Here is a 26,279-nt window from a genome sequence, read left to right on the forward strand (position 1 = left end):
CCCGTGACTCATTACATTTTTTATATTTTTCTTCGTCTTCATCCTTTTATCTCTTTCGTCTACTTCTAGGCGCAGCATTTGCATGCGTCAGCCTGACACACTGTGTTACTCTTGATTTTGGCAAACTCATCTAGGTGGTTTTCTTTTTTATCATGTTATGATGCAAAAACAACACTAGATATACTTTGCATTATCCTGAGTTAGATCAGTTTCTGATTTCAATGAGATACAGAAACTTGTCAAAATAAAGTATGGTATGTGAAATCAATCTTAAAGTCGGTTGAAAGTTACAAAAGAAATTTTGTTTTGGAAAAAAAATCAAAGTCTACTCTTATCCAAACCAATTGGCATCAAATTCTACTGCTACACTCAAATCAATGACATATTAGTTTCAAGCAAAAATTATTTTTTAATTGTACATGTTGGAATTATATTATTTAAAATTAATTTTTGTAAGTTTTTTCTACCGCACCTAAAGGAGAAAGTCAAAGACTCACGAGGGAAAGGAGAAACTTTAGGGTTGAACCGATCAATGTGAATTACAAAAGTCACGGAAGATAAAGAGTTAATTAGTCCAATAATAGTGAGAAGGAGGTGGATCCAATATTATTTTAAGCAAAAATTATATGAATTTTTCCTAGATATTTTTTAGGCTATTGCTATTTATATTGGTTTTATATATTATTATATTTTATTTTTGATATATAATCTATATCTATAATTCAAATGAAAAAAGTGTATTATATACGTCAAACAACAATAGTTTTGAGATTTAAATATGATTACAGATAAAATAAAAATATTAAATAGTTACACAAAACGAATCTATATTATATATATATATATATATATATATATATATATATATATATATATAGGAGGAGATGGACGCAAATAAGAGTAGAAAGAAGTTAAAATAAAATAAAAGAAGTTATTCAAAACTTTTAAAATTTTATCTTCTTAAAAACATATAAAAATAATAGAACAACTTTTTCAATAATTATTTGCATTCAATAATTTTATTTTATTTTGATATTAATTTCAGTAATTATTTACTTTGTTTTTGCCTTTTAAAAAGTATATAAAAATAATTGTTCTTGAACTTTTTAACTCATTGTGAGATTTGTTTTAATGCTTATTATATTTTTACACCTCTTTTTGTTTTTTTAGCTATTTGTACTTCAACATCGCGCCAAATATTTTTTAGGGTTAAATATGTTTTTGATTCCTCAAGTTTCAGTGAATTTTGGAATTAGTCCCTCATCAAAACTTCATATCAATTTAGTCCTTCATCTTTCAAAATGCATGAATTTAGTCATTTTAACCAAATTTTGTTAAGTTTATGTGACGTTTCAAACACATTTCAAGATAGTATTTAAGTTAACATTGAAGCAAAAATGTGTCAAACAGTGTAAATAATTTAAATATTATCATGAAATGCACTTGAAACGTTAGATAAACTTAACAAAATTTGGTTAAAAGGACTAAATTCATGCATTTTGAAAAATAAATGACTAAATTGGTCAAAAGTTTTGATGAGGGACTAATTCCAAAATTCGCTGAAACTTGAGGGACCAAAAACATATTTAACCCTATTTTTTATATTGCCTCTTTAGTATATTTTTCTATAACAGGTGGTTTTTTTTTTTTTTTTTTCACTCCATAACTTCCTATACTTTCATATTTTTTAAATTATCTATTGTGTCTTCTTGTGATTTGTAAGTGTATATAAATCTTCCATAGTTGTGTTTTTCTTTTCTTCTTCTTTCTACTCATTGGTTTTACTGCTATTTTGGGTACGAAGTATTTTGACAAAAAAAATAGTTATAAGTCCTTATAGGGAAATTCACTACATCAGCGTCACCCACCTCAACATCAACAACTATAACGTGATCTTTCCTTCACATTAGGTTGTAGGTCTCTATCAATCACCAACTTCAGATATATCATATACATATACTTTAGATTGCACAAACAAGGTCTTTTCAATAAATGAACAGTATCTGACCCGTACGTACGCAAGTGTCTTTGTTTTTTCGATTTTTTTTTATAATTTTATTTTGATAAATTTTCGAAGTAGTTATTATATTTTTTTTAAAAATAAATAATTTTATATAATCTTAATGTGTTAAATAGATAATATTTGAAAAAAAAATTCAATACAACAATTACAATAATTAATTTATGGTAATTAGTTTTTGTTTATTATTTATATATAATTTTTAATTTATAGTATTTTTTAATATATATGATCTTTTGAATAGTTTGTATTATTTGTTAATATTAATTTTTGATTATTATTATCGATGAATTAATGAATACATTTATTATTTTTAAAAAAATGTTGAATATGAATGTGTCTATATAGTGTAAGAAGACATTTCAGCAATGCAAAATTTATTTGATCTGTGACGTTTGGGCTTCACATCTATCACTTTTGCAAATCACTATTTACAATAAAAGTGTTTTGCATTGTACAATCAGTCATTTTGTTCCATTTGTAGCAGTGTTTACTAAATTTGGGCGAAGATGTCTTATTTTTTTGTTTAATTATGTATTAAGAAAAATAATAAATTATTATTACATTTGAAAAAATAATTAATTTATATAATTTTATTTAGTGTTATAATTATATTTGATTATAAATATAATATTTAATTTTAAAATTATATAATATAAAAAAATTAAATGTTGAATTTTTAATATATTTATAATAATAATCATTTAATTATAAATAAGTAGTATTTAACTATATAATCATTTTGCAGTATTTTGTTGATTAAAATGTGATTGATGTAAACGATGACAATAACATTAATCGATGAATGAGTGAAAGTTGAACTGTTAAAATATTTTATTTTATTATAGTATTTTTTATAGTATATTTAATGAGTTTCCTTTCTTCTACCTCTTTCGGATTTTTTTTTTGTTTTCTTTTAAACTTATATTAAGAAGATTATTGTTATTATTATTATTATTATTAAATAAATAATTTATCGATGTGATTATATTTAAGTGTTATTAAAAAATATAATAATATTAGAATATACTAATAATAATTGTACTATTAATATTAATAATATCAATATTAAAATAATATTATTGTATGATTAATATTTATATTTAAACTTTGGAATTATATAATATATTAAAATTAAATATATATGTACGAATCATTGTTAAAATAAGATATAGACATATTGTTTGTAACACGTTTTAATAGTTTTTATGCTATTAAACAAAACATTAAATTATGATAATTCAGAAGCAGATGTTAGTAATAGGCCAGTATAAGGTAACAATACAGTCATCCTCAAAATAACTATATATATACGGTCTAAACATACCGCCTATACTAAGGAAAAGGGGTTACAAAACACCCAAAATATCTAAGCGGAACAAAAGGTGGCAACTACCACTGGAAGCGTCCAAACACCACTCAACTCTTGTCCAGGAGGGGTGTATCCTCACCTGCACCTTTAACTGCTCACGCCATTCAGTAAGGGCGATCATTGCAGAAGTACACACAGAACAAACATATGCAAGAAGGGTAAGCTAACTTAAATAAGAAGAAATCATGCAATTTAATAGTTAAGCATCAGTCAGGGTCGATCACACAATTATCAGAATCATCCAAATCACCACAATCATAACACAACATCACCATTCTAGACTCAATATCTGGATTATGTAAGTGACATTGGAGCTCTCGGTGGCTTGCACTTGTGACGGTTCCCAAACTCGGTTCCCAAACTCTGCAGAGTTTTAGGCACAAGGGGTATTCACCCAACCACTCCTAAGGTAAGTCCCATTCACGTCTATGACGGATCGGGTCCATAAACTAGGACCTCCTGCTACTCCTCCCGACATAATCCATTATACTCTATATGAGTCTTAATGGTTATTAGGAGCGTCAGGATGCCACCAATATGAGTCCTCATGTCCTTACATTTACTAAAACCATCTTCCTTAGAATTTTCCTTGAAATCCTAACTCCAACACATTCTCATGTAGACCAATTTCACACAATTGCATCACACTGACTATCATGCATAAGAATCACATACAAGACTAGCCATTATCACATCAATCCAATTAGTACAACTTTATTTAATCAAAAACAGGGAAGGAACTCAAATCCTGCAGTGAATCTCGCTCAAGCTAGAGGGTCTCGCCTGAGCTAGAGAGTTGTCTCGCTTAGGCGAGCTGCTCTCGCCTGGGCGAGACCTCTTACAGTGGCAATTCAATAATCTTGAGCGAACTCTCGCTCAAGCTAAGATGGCTCGCTTAGACGAGAAGTTCTCTCGCTCATGCGACTCCAGCTCGCCTAGGCGAGACTTCGCGCAGTGACAGATGCGATCTTCTGATATTTTTGCTCAGGCGAGAGCTGCTCGCCTGGGCGAAATTACCAGGATTTCTCATCTGTTCTTCACATGCAGAACCACTCAAATTCATCCAACACTCAATTTCACACAATAGGCTGTTCCAAACACAAATTAAACACATAATCATGCAATTCAATCACTCATGAACACATTTCATACGAAAATTGGGCGAAGAGTCAGCTTCCCTTACCTTTTTGCCAAGAATTCAGTTCGGTGGAGTCAAGCAAATTGCGAGAGAGCAGAATTTTCAGTTTAACCTAGGAGAATCCATCACCACGACATGGAGAAGGAGGAATTACACAATCAGACCCAAAATTCCAAGGTTAACTAGTGAATTCTGGTTGGAATTGAACCAAAGTAAAGATGGAACCTACCTAGGAGAATGGAAGCCGAGAGAGGAAGTTGCTGAGGGTCCTGTTGAGTTTGTCCTTCCAGAATCTGAGCACGCAACAAACAGACAGTGAGATAGCAGAACTTGAGAAGAGAGGTTGGGAGAGAATTTGGGCAGCAGAGAAGATGAGAAAGGTGAGAAAGATGGGTATGTGGTTTTGGTTTCTAACACAGAGAGAGAAAGTTAAAAAGGGGTATCACATTGTTCGTCATGTATCTTGTACAAAATAAAAATACAAAAGCAGAGTATCTTTTAATTGAAATATATATATATATATATATATATATATATATATATATATATATATATATATATATATATATATATATATAAAAGAATTTGAATAACGTGAAAATCATATACCCAGGTTATATCTAAAATAAAATTCAGGTATATTATGCGTTATGACACTACAACAAAAATAATTTTTACTAGAGGTTATTTATGGCATTTCCGGGGGTTTAAACCCCCGTTAAAGGAGTTTTCGGCGGTTTGTTTTTCCCATAGAAAAACCAGCGTCGTTAACGGATTACCGGCGATTTTCACTAACCCCTGGTAAAGCAGCACTTACCGGTGTTTTGAAACCCCTAATATTTATCGACGGTTTCAAACCCCTGGTAATTACCGACGGTTTCAAAACTCCTGGTAATTACCGGCGGTTTCAAAACCCCTAGTAATTACCGACGGTTTTAAAACTCCTGGTAATTATCGACAGTTTTAAAACCCTGGTAATTATCGGCGGTATGAAACCCCTAGTAATCCCTGGTATTTATCTGAGGTTTTAAAACCCCTAGTAATTACCGGCGATTTTAGAATCCTTGGTATTCACTGCGGTTTTGTAACCCTAGTACCCATTTCTTGTATGTAGTTTTTGTTAGCAAATATGCATAAAAAAGATAAAAACATAAATAAAAGGAATTCCTTAGGCGTGTTGGAAACGCTGTCCTTAAGGATTTATCCGCAGTATATGTGCAAATCCCCCAGGATACAACAGGAACATCTCAGATATATCCCGAGGATAACAGAAACTACCAAGATAAACTCTTTAAAGAGTAAGTAACCCAGGATATAAGAGAAGAGAGAAAAATAAGAAAAAGAAGAAAAAGAAGAGATCAAAAAATGGTTGTGTGATGAATGGATTTAAAAAATCCATGCTCTGTAACTGAAACCTAGTGTGGAAAATAATATCCCATAAAAAGTGGATGTGAGATTAACATATGGAGGAGATCTCGCTACAACAGCATGCACCATCCTAAAAAGGAGGGAGGCTTGCTCACGTTGCAACAACTGCAACACTATTATTTTTGCAATATTATTATAAATATATAACAATCCCCCACATATTGCAAAAGATAAGAGATAGAAAGAAAGAAAATCATGGGTTTCATATTAGATGTAATGCATAAGAGTTGGTATAGCAAGCTATATGAACCAGTCCTAGATTGAGAAACTTAACACACAATGTAGTTGGTATAACAAGCTATATGGACCAAAGACACTTGTTGTGTGTTAGTGGTTTATCAATCACAATACACCCCCACAATTCTTGCTGTTATCGCTGTGTTGCGCTACTAGGCCATGTACGTGTCCAGTATTCATGAGTGCTCTAGAAATCATGCTAATATCTCATACAAGCGGCCCCACTCGACACTCATATAGGTGATTTCATCAAGTGTATGCTGCAAATCATACACCACCCATAAGGGATATGAAAATCATTAAAACTTTGTTTAAGTTAAAATTCTTACACCTCAGAGAATTTTAATTACAAAGTTTAACCTCTCAACAGTGCAGTCTCTAGCACTTTCACACACACCATAGGAATGGACATAATTGATTTAAAATTAATCAATTAATTTAGTGTTATCAGAACTAACAAGTGACTTGTTCTTACCCATATGAACCTTATTCATGGGATCTGCAATTTGGGTTACCATCACTTGTTTGTTTCAAGTGGCTCAAGTCTCATTCCCCTCGATGTTTCTATAATCATATTTTGTGGTAGTATTTTGTCAGAGGATCTACTAGATTCCATTCTGACTTCACATTCTTAATGGAGATTGTTTCACTCTTCAGTAGCTACTACCGATTGGCAATCACAATGTATTTTCATTCCTAGTGGAATGTTAGCTAAGAAGTTCGTCAACTACTCAGCTTCACTATCAGTCCTTCTCAGAACAACATACTCATATTTCTTGTTGATCTAGCAATACCATTTGTCTGGCTGATCTCCAAGGAATCACACTACCCCCAAGTGTGAACATATTACCACTAATGGATTTGTCTCGTTTGAATTAGAGATTCAGTTAGCACCATTGCACCCTTCTAGTACAATGGGAAAATCCACTATATTCAATGACATATTCCATTGAATCTCGTAAGCATCTCATAAGTCTCAATATTCTTAATTAGAATATTAAGTGTATATTCTCAGTCTACTTACTACATAAACAACACCTAGTCTAAAAAAGACCATTACAGGTAGTGAGCTCCTAATTATCTGGGCATACTAAGATTGAGAAAATAATTCTCCTCTATTTTCCTCTAATTAGTATCATAAGGGATATTCACTCATTTATAAATTTTAAACTTCCTAAGAAGTTTCTCAAGAACACTTTTGGGATAGTAATACTATCACCATTCCTTATGATTCTATCTTAAAAAACATCACATGACTTCATCTAGAAACAACTTATATTTTAGAATTGCATATATCAATCATCAGGTAAAAAAAGCCATATCCCAAATAATTATTTTATTTTCCATTAAAAATAGGTTAAATTCATTCACACATTTTATTTTAAATAATTGAGTAAAATTATCTAACCCCACGATCTTAAATATTATGATTGGCACATGCAAATAAATACCTGATGAATTCCAAAAGTGCAATAAAAAAGCCCACTTTGATCTCAAAATATCGTGGGACCAACCAACATATGCATATATGAGGTTTTACGTGAATAGCCATGTGACCTCCCTGCAGTGAAACCAAATGCAGCAATGATTTTAAAAGTTTATCCCAAATCATTAAAGAGCCACTTCTTCTTTATTCCGTAATCTTCTCCTCTATTTTTTTTTGTCAAGTAGGAATAAAAGAAACCCTAAAGGGTTTTTTTTTCTTTTTTTTTTTCCATTTCCAGAAACATTCTCCTCTCCTTTTAACGCTGTGTTCGTGGTGTGGGTTCCGTATCATTGCTTCCCTTCCCTCAAACAACATGACGACCACCGCAATGCGCCTCCGTCGACTACCGTCGTCATTCGCACGATCACCACGCCAGCGACGCCGGCACTGTCAGTGTCTTCATCCTATCTAGTGCCTTCTTCATGTCAGTGAGATGGTTTTCACAGCTGCATAACTGGCCCAGCCCTCGCCTGAGCCACCAGAGTCATGGTCAAAGCGACACCGGCCGCCACCTGAGCTGTTGCCGGTAACGTTGAACACCATACCTCTTACCTTCTTCAACAAAAGACGCTCTGATACTCTCCGTTACAGATCGCGCAACCGCCACGCCATGCCAGTGCCTTCGCCGGCAATGCTGAAACCGTCAGACGCGTCACCACCGCGGAGCTTCCCGTCATCGGAGGCTTCTCCCTCCTCGATTTGAACGTGCCAGCCAGTAGAGAACATCTTCTTCCCATCGCCACCACCTACGAAAGTCGCAACCGCTGTTTGACGCTCGTCGGAGATCTTCTTATCCACCTCACCACATCATTCGACTCTCACCTTGGAACTCTAACAGAGTGTTGTTGCAGAAGAAGTCCTGGTGTTTCAGAATCAAACAGGGACGAGTCTCGTACAATGGGAAGAATCATAGTTATTTTTTTTCTTCAGCAAGTTAATTTATAAACAAAATAACATTCCATATGTTATCTCTTGTCAACTATTAAACAAGATAAATCCTTAAGATTATTAGCAAATATGCATAAAAAAGATAAAAACATAAATAAAAGGAATTTTTGAGGCGTGTTGGAAACACGGTCCTTAAGGATTTATTCGCAGGATATGCGCAAATTCTCCAGGATACAACAGGAACATCTCATATATATCCTGAGGATAACAGAAACTAGCAAGATAAACACTTTAAAGAGTAAGTAACCCAGGATATAAGAGAAGAGAGAAAAGGAAGAAAAATAAGAAAAAGAGATCAGAAAATGGTTGTGTGATGAATGGATTTAAAAAATTCATGTAACAGAAGCCTAGTGTGGAAAATAATATCCCATAAAAAGTGGATGTGGGGGATCAACATATGGAGGAGATCTCGCTACAAACCATCCTAAAAAGGAGGGAGGCTTGCTCACGTTGCAACAACTGCAACGCTATTATTTTTGCAATATTATTATAAATATATAACAGTTTTAAATCCTTTATACCGTATAATAGTACTGAAAGTTCATTTTTTACCCCTACAATGCAATTCATTATTTATTAATGTTTTTACTTTTCAAATTCCCTTAATTTTATTTATTATACTTTTTGAGCGCATATAATTCATAAAACATATGATATGAAAAAATTCTAACATTTAGATATTTTTTTATAACTAGATATAGCATTCATAAAAACAAGAAACGTAGTCTATAAGTTCAAAATAAATAATAAAGTTTAAACGTTCAAACTAGTGAAATATTACAATATCTTTGTTATACTTGTTATAAAGTCAAATAAAATGAAAGTCTAATTAGACTCTTTTGTATCAATCTTGATCTGAGTCATTTGTTTCTCCATTGGGAACACTCCCCTGATCAGATACCTAACATTAAAAATAATAATAATTGGTAACATTCTTCACAATATAAAATATATATTAATATACTTAAAATTTAAATATTACCGATGATGAATGAAACACAGGAAAGTCATGAGGCAATTCTCCATGATAGTTTTGTACAAAGAAAGTCATCATTGCCTTCATTTCATTGACTTGCAATGTTAATGAAGAAACCTGTTTGAGAACATAACTAATCAAATTAATCAAACTGTCTGCATTTTACAACATGCCTAACAATAATACAAACTTAAATCAAACTCAAAATCATCAATAATGAAACATATTACATCATGTTCATATCTTCTTTTGTTTGTAGTGTGTGATCCAATACATCATGTACATATCAAAATTAAATAAATTCTAGTGCGCCTGTATGCTTTTTGTGAGAGATAATAAACCATATATTATTTTCAATCATTGTGTAGAAGGTTGAAATTTCAAATTTATTTAACATTCACATTAAATATGCACAAGGGAGAGAGAACTAACATTTAGTAGGAGGCTTTTATTATCACTAGACGTTCATCAGGTTTTTCTGATACATGTATATGGATATCCGGATAATCAAGTAGTGTAGAATCTAAAAGTTGATTCACATTCACAATGTGATACATACACCCAAATAAGGATAATGATGTCTTAATAATAATAGCAATAATAACAATGACAACAATAGAAATTTAAGGTGATTTAACAACAATAGAAAGCATGCCTTTCACCACATTTTTGGAAACCATGTGGGATGCTACTGTGCAGCTTAAAAGTGGGGTTCTATATTCCCAATATGACAACAAAAAAGACTATATTCATGGCAATAAAATATCATTATACAGAAGAGATAAACTAAAAAAAGCAATAATTGAAAATAAGAAATTATTAACCTGATTTTGTAACTGTGTATAAGAAGGACAACTCGAAGACGCCCCACTATATGAATGTGCATTGAAGCCAAACACTTTAGATGGACAAGGTCCCAAACCTAAGCCCCTAACACGTCCGCAATGTTCTTGACTTCCGAAAGCAAAAGCTAAGGAATCGGTGCTAGATACATCTTTTGATTGGGATGTTGATAATTTTGATTCATATGATTGAATTTTTTACTATACGGAACACAAGAAGAAACTAATTAAAATAATGTGAATTGTGGATGATAATTATAGAGTTTATTAGAATCAAACTTACACCAATTTTCCTTTGCTTCATCACTAACAAATGTTCCATTAGCATGCTTGTGGGTGGCTATCCATACCTCTCCTCTACTGACCTTTTGGCCACACTCTTTTTCCTATAGATTTGAAGAAAAATTTTATGACACAATTCAAAAAATTAAAACATAAATTTAATTTGGAGATATGTAATATTATCACCATTTCATCTCTTTTCCTTGCAAAGCTCTTAGATCCACCTGTGTGAGCAATGGTTTGCTTTGCCCTATTGTTTTTATTTTTGAGGGCATGGTCCTAATCACCAAAGTATAAAAATTAATAATAATGAATAAGGTTGATGAAAAAAAGTTTCAATTATAGTCCAAAAAATTGCATTTCGGACACGGACATACTATCTTACCCCTCACACTGCTATTGGCAAATGAAAAGTCCAAAAATATGTTCAATCCTTCCATATATTGAGGTGTATTTCTAGGCATCTCTATCCAAGATTTGTCCATTTAGAATAGGGTCTGTTCAAGTCAAGAAATTGATACGTCATTTCAAGACAACAATAACATACACACAATTTTCTTTTTTGTCATGCATGTAATGCAGACACATTAAACTATTAATCTTATATCACACAAGGTGATAACACAAACTCTAGTTTCAGATTATCAGCAATAAAGTAATAAAGGAAAATCTACATTGTTGATACACTTAATTAAGCCACCAATTCAGGGCAACACATATGTTACTACTCAAGCCTTGCCTTCTCCTTTGACAAAATTTTCAAACTAGAGTTCTTCCTTAGTCAAAGAAAAGTAACTCAACTTCAAAAATAAGTGCTGCTCTGAATGGAAAACAAAAGTGTTAAAGCAAAAAAAATAGTAAAAACTTAATAATAAGAGCAAAATTAAAATTAACTGAAAAGAAAAAGTGATTACTGGTATTGGTGCTTTTTTTATATTATAATTGAACTTTTATATCTCATGATGGCTTATAAAAACAACTTGTGTACTTTTGACAATAAATAATATTGTCTATTTAGAACAATCACGACAAATTGTGACTAGTACACAAAGTAAGTTCCTAAGAATTAAAGTTCAATCACTAATAAACACATTTAATTACCGAATCTTTCTTTTAATAGAACTTTCTTAGACATGTATTTCACACAACTACACTCTACATCCAAAAATAAAAATGACACTAGAAACCAGTTACAATCACATAACATACTAAAAGTTTCATACAATACTTTCTGCTATCAATTGCAACAAAATACTAACCAAACTCTAATATCATTATTAGGTGTCAACGTAACAACATGAGAACTTACTACTTTTTATTGGTATTATATATGAGTTGAGACATCTAATGTCACATTCTTTTATTTATATATTATTACTAATAAAAAAATGGAACTTATTACTAAAATAATAACACCCTCTCTTGAAAGTAGAAAAAAGTAACTACTAAAAAAACCTTCAAAAAGAAATTATCATGATTCTTCTCTCAAACACTAAAACGTTATAAAAGAAAAAAAAAGTCATACATAATCATACATAATCGATCATAAAAATAAAATTTTCTTAAATTAAACGTGCATATTAATTTTGAATAGCTGTGGGATCATTTCACTATACCTTATATGATTTAGTTACTCCCACCTTTTTAATTAATCTCATTTATCACACTTAACTATTTTAAGTTCTTTAGTATGCAAACAGATTCAAGTAAGGTTTGAACGACAAATGAAAAAGAACTAAAGAAGCATTTATGCAGCTACCATTATATATATATATATATATATATATATATATATATATATATATATATATATATATTTTGGATAAACATTAAATCAATATGTGATAAAATTAATTATTTTTTACTGTCTCACTTGATAAAACCTAAATATAAAGAAGAAGAAAAAACACACAAAAGAAATAGTATAGGAGAACTGAAAAGAGGCAACACCGTCGTTAGGGGTGGTACTGGTGCTAGCATACCCTTAATCGCATCATCCTCCATATATATATATATATATATAAATCCAAAGCTAACACAGTTTTTCTAATTTGGTTGTAAGTTTAGATTCTAAAAACTCGAATACTGCTAAACTCCATAAACATGGTGAAGAACGACACACATAGCAAGTCCCTACCCATTGAACTTTGGGAACTACGAAAATGGAGATATGAACAATGTCTTAAATTCATTCAATTAAACTATGCAATCAGACACAGGGAAGGAAAGTGTTCGAATAAGACTCTGAGCCAAAACTAAATTTCAAGAAAATGAAAATTTTATTCAATTACATGAATCAAACACATGCTTAACACAAAACAAAGAACAAAGTTGACTTAATGAAAAAGAATTATTTTAAACCACCAAAATTTGTAATTACATGTAATTGTAAAATCCTAAATTTGTAAAACTCCAATGAAGAAGTGGCAAAATACAATGCATAAATGATTAATCTAATGTACTAATTGAAATAATGCAAGGGTCCCTAAAAGGTTGAAAAAAAATTAATAATGGGAAAAGCTGATCCAACAACTATCACTCTCTTCACCCTCTTTTTCTGTCACAGCTTATCCATTTACTCTTTTCATACCAACAACTATCACTCTCATTTTTTTCTTCTTCTTTTTTCTCTATAAAAGACAATCCCATAAACATCCTAAAGTACAAAGCAACCTGAATAGTTTTAAGTCTTCATGACATGTACAAAACCAATCAAAAGGAACAGAAAAATAAAACTATTAATAAACAGAGTAGGCATATTTCAAACTTTTCTTTTATCATTTATTGGTTCTACTTCGGTAATTGTTACTGTAAAGGTGACTTCAGATTTTACGTGAAATACAGAAAATAAAATTATAATATTATTGTTCTAAAATTTTAGGTTAAGTTTGATTTCAACTTATAACTCATTTATATGGTAATGGTTTGCTTCACCTTCCACTTTCCCTTTTTTCTTTGCCCCAACATTCTGCTCCAAGTTTCGCTATGTCCAACCAGTCCACGTCCGAGACCACAATCAACCAAACCCGCAATGGAGATGAAAAGCCATTGAATGAGCAACAAAGATGCACTGTAGATTGCAAAAAATGCAGTTTCAAAGTCAGAATTGAATGACAAAACGAAAAAATTTGAAAACCTAAAAAAAAGAAAGGGGAAATCATTACCGTTTGGAAGATCGGTGAAAATTTGAACGAAATCGCGAGCTACAACTGCATGCAAATGGTTTTAGTGAGATTGAGATTGAGAGTGAGATTGAGGAAAAACGTAATTATGTCTTAGGTGAAGTTTGACGAGAGAAAGGTAAAGTTTGACGAAAGTGAAATATACTGTGTCTTAGGTGAGTTATTCAAACGTTGGCACTGTGTATGTTTTTTCTAACATACAAACAAAAAGTGATAAAAATATTTTAAAAAATATATATATAAAAGGGGTCTAAAAAAAATTGGAGGGAAATAAAAATTTTCTGGGGTTTATCATAAAACCCCTGGTACTAACAGAATAATATTAACACTACTAAATGATCATTAATACTAACCATGACTAAATGATCATTAATATATTAATACTAACCATATTGATACTAACAGTAGTAATATATTATTAGTATTAATTATGTAAAGTAAAACAATATTTTTGTATAATTAAAATTTATACCATATCTAAACAAAATGGTTATGCACAATCATTCTTAATGTAAAATGTAGGTAGGTTTTATATTACGGATCCCGTACAAAATAAATACAAAGTTGAAGTTGAGCTTAAAATTTATTAATAAAAACACACATAGATACAAACAACTTAAAACAATATATTGTAAAATAATTTATCCATATAAAATAAATAAAAAAATTAAATTTGAAATATTATAAACAAAAGTAATATATATTAAAAAAGTTAGAGTAACATGAAATACGTATGTATGGATCATTCCTAAGGTAAAATGTGGGTCATTCCCAAGGTAAAATGCATGCATTAAGGATCATGTACAAAATAATAATAATAAGATAATAACAACAACAATAATGACAATAATATATATATATATATATATATATATATATATATATATATATTATATGGTTAAAATAATTTGTTGGTCCTTGTTTTGGTTCAGAAATCTTAAATTGGTCTTCGTATTTTAATTGATCTTAATTTCGTCCTCATTTTTGTAAATGAGTATTAAATCAGCACAATCGTTAACAATGTTAAATTTATTAATGTTAACTTTGTTTTGAATTTGTGACGTGGCTTTGTGTGTTATTTTCAGTATTGGAAATTGTGTGCGTGGACTGAGAATTAAAAAATTGATTGTGCTTGAAACCCTAAATTAAGTAATTAGGGATTGGATTTGGAAAAGTCAATGGAAGTGAGCGAATGCGAATGCCGTGAGCGTGGTCGAAGGTGAGATCGAGCGTGGTCATAGGTGAGATCGAGCATTTCAGAGGTGGATTTCAGAGCGTTACTCTCGTTCTTCGTGGTCGTGCTTGAGCGCCAGTCCTAAAGGTGAGTATGGGTTGATCACTGGATGTTGTAGTTGAATAGGTGTAGGGTTTTTTCGCGTTTTGGGGTTGTGGTGTTTTGTTGGCTGGGTATGATGTTGTATTGCTTTTATTATGTGATTTAATGTTGCTAGTCCCCCTATTTTCGACATTGAAATTGTTTTTTATTGGTGGTCCCCTATTCGAATGTGTTTTTTAATCGGTGATCGTATATGCATTGTAGTATGTGTTTTTTAATGTTGTGGTCCCTTTTTTGAATGCTTGGTTATGTGTTGTTTGTGTTGGTATGAATTGTAATATTTGAATTTGTTTGGGGGCAATGTATACAGGTGTAGATATAGAATGTTTGTTGACCGTTTTGAAGTGGTGGTCCACCATAGTGGCCACTTTATTAGTTATGGGAAATTGGAATATGATGGGGAAATAACCACGTGGTTCTGTGATCCTGATACGTGGGGATATTTTGAGGTTATTGTTGGATTAAAAGAGATAGGAAACGTATCTTTGAAGGAGTTGTGGTATTGTTTAGGAGGTGGGACTGTATTAGAAGATAAATTGGAGCTTCTTTGTAATGATAAAGGTGCCACTCATACGAAAAACTTAGCAAGGTTAAATGGTGCAGTTCATTTGTATGTGGTTCACGAAATGACAGAACCTGAAATAATCAACATGATAGAGGGTGTTGGTATGGGGGATGTTGGTCCTTCTAAGGTTAATGGTGTAGTTAATTGTGTGAATGAGGGTCATGAGCATAGTGCAGGTGAAGTACTGGAAAAGGAGGGTGGTGAGGGTGAATAAGATGTTGCAGGTGAAGTAGTGGTAGGTAATGTGGATGTTGATGAAGTTGAAGGCGAAAAGGAAGGGGTTAATGCAGTGGTAGGGGAGGATCCTGAAGGTAAAGTTCATGTTGGTACTGATACAGTGGCAGGGGAGGATCCTGAAGGTCACGGAGTAGAAGAAAATGTAGCAAAGAGAGGGTATAAGGTGAGGCTGAATCATTCAATGAGGAAGGTCTTGTTGATGTTAACATTAACCGTGATGGACATAGTGATTCAGATTGGGATGGTAATTTGGAATGTGATATTGAAAGTGCATCCAGTGGAGAAGGTTGGTACACAACACAAGAGTCAACTAATTCAGATTATGATGACGGACTGAGGGTGGAGGGTCAGATTTTGAGTGACATTCAGATGAATTGGTTAGTGATTCAGACATTGATGAGGTCAATGATGATATTGAGGGTTATGGGTCATTTCCTACATTTTCAATGCCAAAAAAGATGGACAAATATAGATAGGAAATAGGAACTTATTTCACAGAGAAACATGAATTCATTGAAGAATTAGAACCTATGCACTTGCAAACAGAAAAAGTTTAAAATTTGTAAAAAATGACAATCAGAGGGTTTCAGTAAAATGTTTGGGAGCAAATGGAGAATGCAAATGGTATGCTTATTGTGGTTATATGGGTGCAATGAAGTCATGCCAACTTAGGAAAATAATAGATCAGCATACGTGTTCTAGAGATTTTAACGTGAAATTAATGAATGCAAAGTGGCTAAGCAAGAAGATGGAAAAGACAGTTAGAGAAAACCCTAATATAAAGGTCATGGACATTCGTGACAAGGTTAGTAGAAAATGGAACGTAGGTATCTCTTGACACATGGCTTTTTGGGCTAGAGCTATTGCTAGAGACCATGTGGATGGGTCTTTTTCAGAACAGTTCAAGAGAATATATGATTATGCACACGAGTTGCTGAAAACAATACAGTAAAGGTGAATGTTGAGAACATAGAAGGTGAATTCATATTTAAGAGATTTTATGCATGCTTGAAGGCATGCAAAGATAGTTTCACGTGTTGTAGACCCTTCATTGGATTGGATGACTGCTTTCTCAAAGGCAAGTATGGTGGTGAGTTATTAATTGCAATTGGAAGAGATGGGAATGAGCATATTTTACCTCTAGCATATATTGTTGTAGAAGTGGAAAATAAGGATTCGTGGAAATGGTTCTTAGAGCTTTTGATTAATGATCTTGGTGAGGATTCAGTTTTTGCGTCATGCACTTTTATATCATACCAACAAAAGGTTATTCCTAAAACATTAGCTTTATTATTTCAATTAATTTGTATTTTAACATCATGCAGTATGCTAATTTTAGAGTCTGTTTTTCATATATAAACATAGGGTCTTCTCCCAGCTATGCAAGAACTTCTCCCTGGAGTAGACCAAAGATTTTGTGCTAGGCACTTGTATGCTAATTTCAAAAAGAAATTCCCTGGCAAAAATCTAAAACGTCTCATGTGGAAGGCTGCAGGAGCCACACATCCGTATGCTTGGGAGAAGATAATGAGGGACATTAAAGAGGTCAATGAAGATGCCTTTAAACACTTGATTAGTATTCCTCCAAGATATGACGTCTGTCAACACCCAATTTCGTCCGGGTAAAAAATAATATTTTTTTTCTTCAGAAAATAATTAGGAAATGGAGGAAATAAAAAAAAACAGTGAACATGGATGGATATTCCTACTATTTTCATCTCATTTTAAATTTAGTTTAATCTTGTTTATTTTATTTAATCTTGGTTTCTTTAACTTGTTTATTTTATGTTATTTTATCTTTTTATTTTATTTTAATTTTAAATTTTTGTTTTTTAATTTTAAATTTTGATTTTAATCATATTTTGTTTACTTTTTTTATTATTTTATTTTGTTCCTTTTTCAAAAAATATGTATATAAAAAAATGAAATGAAAAAAAAAGAGAAGACCAAGAGGTTAATGTAAGGTCTCTAATAGTTAGAGGTGGTAGCTAGCTGGCCATGGTCATGATGGTTGAAGAAGGAAGGAGTAGGAAGCAACATCTGCTTTCAGCCTTATCCCACGTCTCGAGGTGGGAAGGGAACAAAGCAGAGACACAACAAATATCATCAGAGACACTTCATTCAGAGGATTCACCTTCTTCACTCATGGGGGCTTTTTCTCATTTTGTTCTCTGCAAAACAAAAAACAACACCTTCGTCCTCAGGATTCCAACTAAAACACCATAACCCATTGTTGCCCCTTGATTCACTCAACAGATTCACCTCCTCCCAATCCCTCCATTATCACTTTCATCTTGAACCTACACAAAACCAACATAACAGATTCATACCATCATCCTTCACCCTCCATTCCTTTCACCATCATCTTCACTATCATCCCCCACTTCTAACAGTTACCACAATCACATGCGTTTAACACAGAACGGTAAGGCAGAGAAGAACAAAAAGTTGTCAGCGACAATGCCGTCGACGAGTCGGAGTTCGAACAGGCTGGGTGATAGGGGTGCGGCATAGTTGAGGGCGCAACAGTAAAGCACAACGGCGCGAGTTCCAGACCTTATGTGGCTCGCGGAAGAAGGAAGTGGGACGTTTGGGGTGTCATGGTGGTCGGCGACCTGGTAACGTTTGAAGCCGTCGCCGGTGGATCTGGCGGGCCAGGAAGCTAGCGATGTCATCACCTTGGGGCTGGAGGTGGTGGCTCGTGTTTGGAAGTGAGGTTGCGATTGAAGAAGCGTGCATACATAGAAGAAAGAATGAGAAACGACGATGGGAGTGTTGCGGCCGTCGACGGTGGTCGGCGTCGTAGACATTGGCATTGGCCGGCCATTGGTAGGTGATGGTTGGTGCCGTGAGCGTAGATAAGGAAGAAACCTCTTTAGGGTTTTCATATTATTAGAGTTATTTTTGGGTTTGGGTTTAAATATGCTCCCATTAACTTCCTGCACCACCACTTTTAATATTCTCACCCTTTTGTGTATTGTTTCATGTTTTACTCTATGCACCCCTTTTTTCCTTTATCTCGTACCCCTGTTTTAATTTTATCTGCGAGTACCCCTTGATATTTACTAATCTCGCACCCCTGCCACCTTTGTTTCATGTTTTACTTCGTGCACCACCATAATTGATAACTTTGCACCCCTGTTTATGTTTATCCTATTTTGGGCCTGTGTTTTATGTTTACTTCATGCACCTTACACATTACTCATGCACCCTATTATTATCATTATTAATTTTTTTTTCTTTCTTTCACTTTTGTCCTTTTTGTTATTAAATTTTCTTTTATCCTTTTTTTTATTTATCATTTTTTTTCTCAAAAAAAAAGAGAAAGCAAAAATGTTTTAAATTATAAAAATTACAAAGAAAAAATAGGAAAATCTAAAAATGAAAAATGTTCTCTTTTGCTTTATTGTGTTTGTCTGGTCGCCCACACTGTGTGACTCATTTTTAAAATACCAAAATAGTTTTCTTTATATTTTAGTGTATGTCGGATCGCTCGCATCGTATGACACATGTTTTCAAATAATTCAAAAACACAAAAAAAAATATAAAATTTCAAAATATAAAAACATCAACGTTTTTAAACAAGATATCTTTTTAAGAACTACGTGATCCTTGATTCTCCACCGTGAGATACGTAGGAGCAAGGTCAGTCCTTGTCAAGTTCACCTCTAAAAAAATCAAATCTTTTTCTCAATTGTTTTTCAAATATCTTTTAAAGAACTACGTAACCCTGATTTCTCATCTTTAATGAGAATACGTAGGACCAAGGTCAATCCTTGTCGGACCCAAAAAATTAAAAAAATATTTTTGTTTCTTTTTAGCATTTTTGTCTTATTCTTTCTTTTTAGGGGAAATTAATATTTCGAAAACCACATCAACTTTTCATATTTAATTAAAGGTACCGCCTTCAGGTGGGCGCTGTAGGGTGCTAACACCTTCCCTACGCGTAACCGACTCTCGAATCCAAAAATCTGGTTTTTCGCAGACTTGCTTTATTTTTATGGTTTTCCATAGTTTTCCAAAAATAACTATGGTGGCGACTCAAATTCTCTTTTTCAAACCCGTTTTCCTTTTCGGTTCGTTGTCCCGTCACGATTCCGGTTGCGACAACATCCTGAATTCTTACATCATATTTACTGCATGATTAAAAAGTAATTATTTTTTTATGTGATACTAGGTTTTGGTCAAGATCTAGATTCATTGTAAGAGCCTAGTGTGACACCTTGGTTAATAATATGTGTGAGGCATTCAACAATGTGCTAGTGAAGACTCGAACAAAGCCAATCATAAGTATGCTGGAGGACATTCATGTTTATATCATGAAGAGGTAGGCCACAAACAGATCTAAGGTGAAATCATTTAAAGGCTCAGTTTGTCCCAGAATTGTTGACAGGCTTAAGAAGGAATCAAGCTTAACTAGACATTGGATACCAACGTAAGAAGTTTATATATATTTATGTCAGCAAGCTTAACAGATTTGAGATTTCATAATTATATTTTTGTTGTATTACACACAGATGGTCAGCCGAGAAGTTGTTTGAAGTGAGGCATGCTTCAAATCTAGGGGAACAATTTGTGGTGAATATTGACAAGATGGAGTGCACATACAAGAAATGGAGCATAAGTGGACTTCCTTGTTGCCACGCACTTTCTGCCATGAAATTTTTGAATCTGAAAGGAGAGGATTTCATAGCCTATTGGTTCAGGATGTCAACCTATGAGGAGACGTATAACTCAGTAGTTTACCCTATTAATCACCAGCAGGTATGGGAAGTTACAACATATCATGATGTCTTGCCCCCAACCAAAAGAATTATGCCTGGATGACCTAAAAAGAAAAGAAGATTGGAACCTTGGGAGCTGAAAAAGGATGACACCACATTACGAAAAGGAGGAATTCGCAAAAGGTGTGCTGCGTGCAGGGAAATTGGTAACAGTAGAACTGTTTGTCCTAAAAAACTTGTGCCACCACTAAGTCAATCAATTGTGCCAGCAACAACATCAGGCACATCACAACAACAACAACACCTATCACAACAAACTAGCACAGCAGCAACATCAGGCCCATCACAGCAAACTAACTGATGAGCATATCATATATAGATATATTCATGCATTAGTTTAGGACATTTTTATTCATTTGTGCATTATTAGACTCATTTCATCATGCATTATCTAGTTTCGGATCATACATTGGGATTGGTGTGTTGTTTGTGTAAACAGGTATGAAAGGAGTAAGTTAGATGCAAAACAGTATGTTCCACAAGTGCCTGGTAGAGTCTTCCACGACTTGTGGATGTGGCTTCAGAAGATGCAAGTTTCAAAACAGTTTGTTCCACAGGTGCCTGGTGGATTTTTCCACGACCTGTGGTTTGGTGCAGTGAATTGGAGGATACAAACAGGGTGTTCCACAGGTGCCTGGTGGATTTTTCCACGACCTGTGGTTTTTCTAGCGAGAAAAACTGTAGATTACGTGGACTCAAAAAGATTTAAAAGAAAAAGAAAATATAAGAGGAGAGATATGGGGAAACGGTTGGAGGAGAGAGAAAGGGATCTTAGCAATGAGGAACGTGGAGGAAATATAAAAGGGGAGCGTTCACAAAGAAAAACTTCTTCTTCCTGCTCTTGATTTTTCATCTGTTTTGGCTACCGCTTGGGTTTTTCTTTTCATTATGCAGAATTAATTTCTTTTTGTTGGAGGATTGATGTAAGACTTTGGATTATAGGTTCTACTCTTTACATTTGATGTTTTGTTAATGCTCTTCATCTCAGTGCTCTGTTTATGGTTTTATCGTTTATTTATGAGCAATTTCACAATTGGGAAATTGGGGATTGCTTGCGATTATAAACAAGACAGGTTAGATTATGTCACAATTGGGAAATTGGGCGTATCTAATTAGTTTGCAATAGAGACGATTAATGATTTTTCATGATTTTATTGAATTTTTGTAAACTGGCCTAAGGAATTGGGGGTTCGAATTCAATAAATAGATTTTACTCGCTAAGGGATTAGGGGTAAAACAGCTCTCAGTAAACTCGAGTGGATGATTACATTACTTGCATCAATTGAAAAGGAGTAGAATTTTATAGGAAAAAGTATGAAATCAATCCTCTAACGATTCTTCTCTTGATTAAAGTCTTTGTTATAAATTTTATGCTTACAATTATATTGATTCACAATTTCTCAAAATTACGTAAGTTAGGAATCTAGTATTCAACAAGTCAATCCCAAAGGACGATATTTTATTACTACATTAACGATTGGTTCACTTGCCAAACGTTCACCAAGTTTTTGGCGCCGTTGCCGGGGATTGATTTTTTTGTTGATATTAGTGATCTAATTTTCTTGAGATTTGAGTTTTAATTTTTAGTTATTTAAAATTGTTTGTGTTTTCAGTTTTTTTTTTCTGTTTTAATTATCTTGTGTGTTGTTAGTTGTTTTCACGTGATTTTGTTGTTAGAATCTTGTGTCTTTAAGTGTTTATGCGAGGTACAGTTGCAGAAAAAATCTTGCTTTTTGACCCAGAAATTGAACGTACTGCTAGACACAATAGGAGTATCGCAAAAAAGAAGAAGCAAGAAAGAAAAGCAGGGCCATCAATTGATAAGAAGGAGCACATATCAACAATGGCTGAGGAACAACCTACGAGGAGGACTTTGCTTGACTACTCGATGCCAAATACAAATAATTACCAAGGGAGCATCGTGAGACCTCCTATTCAAGCCAACAATTTTGAAATCAAGCCGGCACTATTACAAGTCATCCAGCAGAATCAATTTGGAGGTGCAGGTTCAGAGGATCCTAATTCTCATTTGGAGAATTTTCTGGCCATTTGTGACACCTTGAAGATTAATGGAGTTTCAGATGATGCAATCCGCTTGAGGCTTTTTCCTTTCTCGTTAAGGGATAAAGCTAAAAGCTGGCTTCATACACAACCTCAAGGTAGTATTTGTACATGGGAAGATATGGCTACAAAATTTGTAACCAAATACTTTCCTCCATCCAAGTCAGCGAGAATGAGGAATGAAATCACTACTTTTGTGCAACAAGAAACTGAATCGTTGTACGAGGCTTGGGAAAGGTACAAGGAGTTACTGAGGAAATGTCCACATCATGCTTTACCAGATTGGTTGCAAGTCCAAATATTCTATAATGGTCTTGTACCATCTTTTAAAGCAATTCTGGATGCAGCAAGTGGAGGATCGTTCAATTTGAAAACACCAGAGGAAGCTTTGGAGACTTTGGAGTTAATGGCAAGTAATACAATGAATATGCAGTTTGACCGACAAAATAGAAAAGCTGGAGTGTTAGAGGTTAATACCTTGGATGCTATCCTTGCCCAAAACAAGTTGTTAACACAACAAATTACCGAGTTGACGCAGAAGTTGGGGAATATGCAAGCAAAAGAAGTTAATACAACGTCTCTACTATGTGATTTTTGTGGAGGAATGCATCAAAATGGTGAGTGTCAAGTAACTCAACAAGAGGCGCAAGTGAATGCAATGGGACAACAACAAAATCAGTTTTCTTCTAATTTCTCAAATTGGAGGAGCCCACCAAATAAACCTTGGAGTGGTTCAAATCAACCCAATCAACCAAGGCCTCCTTATCAATATCAAGCACAATCTAGTAACCAAGGAAACAAGATTTCTACGTTGGAGAGTGCTGTGGAGAAATTAACTGTGCAAACCTCAACATTTGTGGAGCAAACTTCTAATTTTATGAATGAGACAAGGACTAATTTCAAGAATCAGGAAGCTTCGATCCGGAAGTTGGAGAATCAAATTGGTCAACTTTCACGACAAATTTCGGAGCGGCCTCCTGGAACGTTTCCCAGTGACACCGTTCCAAACCCAAAGGAGCAATGTAAGGCAATTCAATTGAGGAGTGGGAGGTTGGTTGAAAATGAGAAAAAGAGTGAGGTGAGTAGCGAGAAAAATGCACAAGGAGATGGCATTGTAAAAGAGAATGAAAAAAACGAGCGGAAAAATTGTGAGGAGAAGTGTGAGGAGAAGAGTGAGAGAGAAAAAAATGAAGAGAGTGAAAAAGGTAAAACGAGAGAATATGTTCCTACAATTCCATTTCCTCAAAGGTTGAAGAAGAAAGATAAAGAGAAACAATTTGCAAGATTTCTTGATGTCTTTAAGAAGCTCCATATAAATATCCCATTTGTAGAGGCATTGGAACAAATCCCAAGCTATGCGAAATTTATGAAGGATTTGTTGTCTAGGAAGAGGAAGCTGCAAGAAGATGAAACCATAATGCTCACAGAGGAGTGCAGTGCAATAATTCAACAAAAATTACCTCCCAAGTTGAAGGATCCAGGAAGCTTTGTGATTCCATGTGAGATTGGAAATATAATGGTGAGCCAGGCATTGTGTGATCTTGGAGCAAGCATCAATTTGATGCCTTTGTCCATTTTTAAAAGGTTGGGTATTGGAGAGGTGAAGCCTACTATGATAACTCTCCAATTGGCGGACCGTTCAGTGACTTATCCATATGGAGTAGTGGAGGACGTCTTAGTAAAGGTGGATAAATTTATCTTTCCAGTTGATTTTGTGGTCCTTGATATGGAAGAAGATACTAAAGTTCCAATTATATTGGGAAGACCATTCTTAGCCACGGCAAGAGCATTGATAGATGTACAACAAGGCAAATTGATGTTAAGAGTGGCTGATGATAAAGTCACATTTTCCATAAATGAAACAATGAAACACAAGGTGGAAAAGGAGGATTGTTTCCGAGCTGAAACTATTGAGTCTCTGGTGTTTAAAGAAATGGATAATTATGGGAGAAAGAGTCCATTAGAGTTCACTTTGTTGTCAGGTAGGCAAGCAAATGAGTCACTTGCCGAAGTGAGTGATGAAGAGGTGGTTCAATGCGCACATCAACTAGAAGTTCTCAAGCCATTGTTCAGTACTACAAGAAGAATAGACCAAAACAAGAGTGAAGGTGGCGGTGAAGGGACATCCAAGGATGTCAAGCCACGATCAATCCATTGGATTCTCTTAATGCAAGAGTTTGACATGGAAATCCGAGATAAGCAAGGGAAACATTATTTGATAACTGATTACCTTTCAAGACTGAAGTTTAATGAGAATGAACAAGATGTTCAACCTATTTTAGTGGTGTTTCTAGATGAGGAGTTGCTAGTTATTAATACTTTGCCATGGGTTGCAGACTTTGGAAATTTTAAAGTATCAACAACCTCGTCAATTCACAAGCAAAGCTACTTTCAACGTCGGCAACAATGCACCGGTTCCACCACCAGTAATTTTGTGAGTTTTACCCCTTCTATTATTAATTATTTTGTTTATGTTGGGGACAACTTAAACATCTAAGCTTGGGAGGGGTCACTTGCATGTTAGTTGTTGCATTTCATTTGCATAGCATAAAAATAAATCTAACTCAAATCTAAGTTTATTCAATTATATTTGGAGAAGCACATTAGATAATTGTTGGGGAACTCACACACTACACAAGAAGAGGGTTTGACACTTGACATGTAAGGAAGATAATTTTTGAGTGATAGACTTTAAGAGGTTCTTTTTGGGTTTCTAAGGTGACACTCACTGCATTTGGTCACTGGAGAAATGTCTGTCAATTTCACAATATAAAAAAAAGAAAAAGAAAAGAAAAAAAAGGAGAGTATAATTAATAATAATAAGTGAAATGGACATCCCTTTGAGACTGTTAGTTACTGGGAAAAAAGACACTCCTTTGAGACTGGTGTGGTAAGTGCAAAGCATTTGAGTGGAGGATCCATGCTTAGTTAGCAGGTAAGTGTTTTCTAGGCTAGAAACCTAAGAAGATATCTTTTTGCATAGAACTTTAAAACCACATCAAATATTCTCCTCCTTAGTGTCTTGTGTCTTTACTCATTGATTGAATTGCACTTAGGGACCCAACATATGTGGAATGTGTGTATCTAGAATATTTTTGGATGAATTTAGATTTGAGTTTAGATACCAACTCATCATCATTCTGTTTGCATTAGTTCTGTTGTTTCATTACATGTTCTTTGCTTGAGGACAAGCAAATGTTTAAGCTTGGGAGAAATTGATGAGCATATCATATATAGATATATTCATGCATTAGTTTAGGACATTTTTATTCATTTGTGCATTATTAGACTCATTTCATCATGCATTATCTAGTTTCGGATCATACATTGGGATTGGTGTGTTGTTTGTGTAAACAGGTATGAAAGGAGTAAGTTAGACGCAAAA

General features: G+C 33.7%; 1 protein-coding gene, 1 long non-coding RNA gene and 1 other non-coding gene across 3 annotated transcripts; 1 reads left to right on the top strand and 2 right to left on the bottom strand.

Moving 5' to 3' along the window:
- Positions 1-9,336: 9,336 nt before the first annotated feature.
- On the bottom strand, positions 9,337-14,067 carry LOC114181759 (uncharacterized). The gene is made up of 8 exons (XR_014993664.1): positions 13,894-14,067; positions 13,664-13,799; positions 11,115-11,226; positions 10,916-11,008; positions 10,731-10,833; positions 10,430-10,648; positions 9,612-9,722; positions 9,337-9,530 (listed from the first exon to the last, which is right to left on the bottom strand). It is a non-coding gene; the product is annotated as an uncharacterized LOC114181759 (long non-coding RNA).
- Positions 14,068-22,532: 8,465 nt separating this feature from the next.
- On the top strand, positions 22,533-25,391 carry LOC146887861 (uncharacterized). Its single transcript, XM_085670440.1, has one exon. It carries the CDS (start codon positions 22,533-22,535, stop codon positions 25,389-25,391), a length of 2,859 nt encoding a protein of 952 aa, XP_085526566.1.
- Positions 23,064-23,170, bottom strand: LOC114170896 (small nucleolar RNA R71). Its single transcript, XR_003601251.2, has one exon. It is a non-coding gene; the product is annotated as a small nucleolar RNA R71 (small nucleolar RNA).
- Positions 25,392-26,279: the final 888 nt, after the last annotated feature.

Source organism: Vigna unguiculata, chromosome 3 (assembly GCF_037176805.1).
Source record: "Vigna unguiculata cultivar grain cowpea cultivar isolate G323 ecotype 2 chromosome 3, ASM3717680v1, whole genome shotgun sequence".
Lineage (NCBI taxonomy): Eukaryota > Viridiplantae > Streptophyta > Magnoliopsida > Fabales > Fabaceae > Vigna > Vigna unguiculata.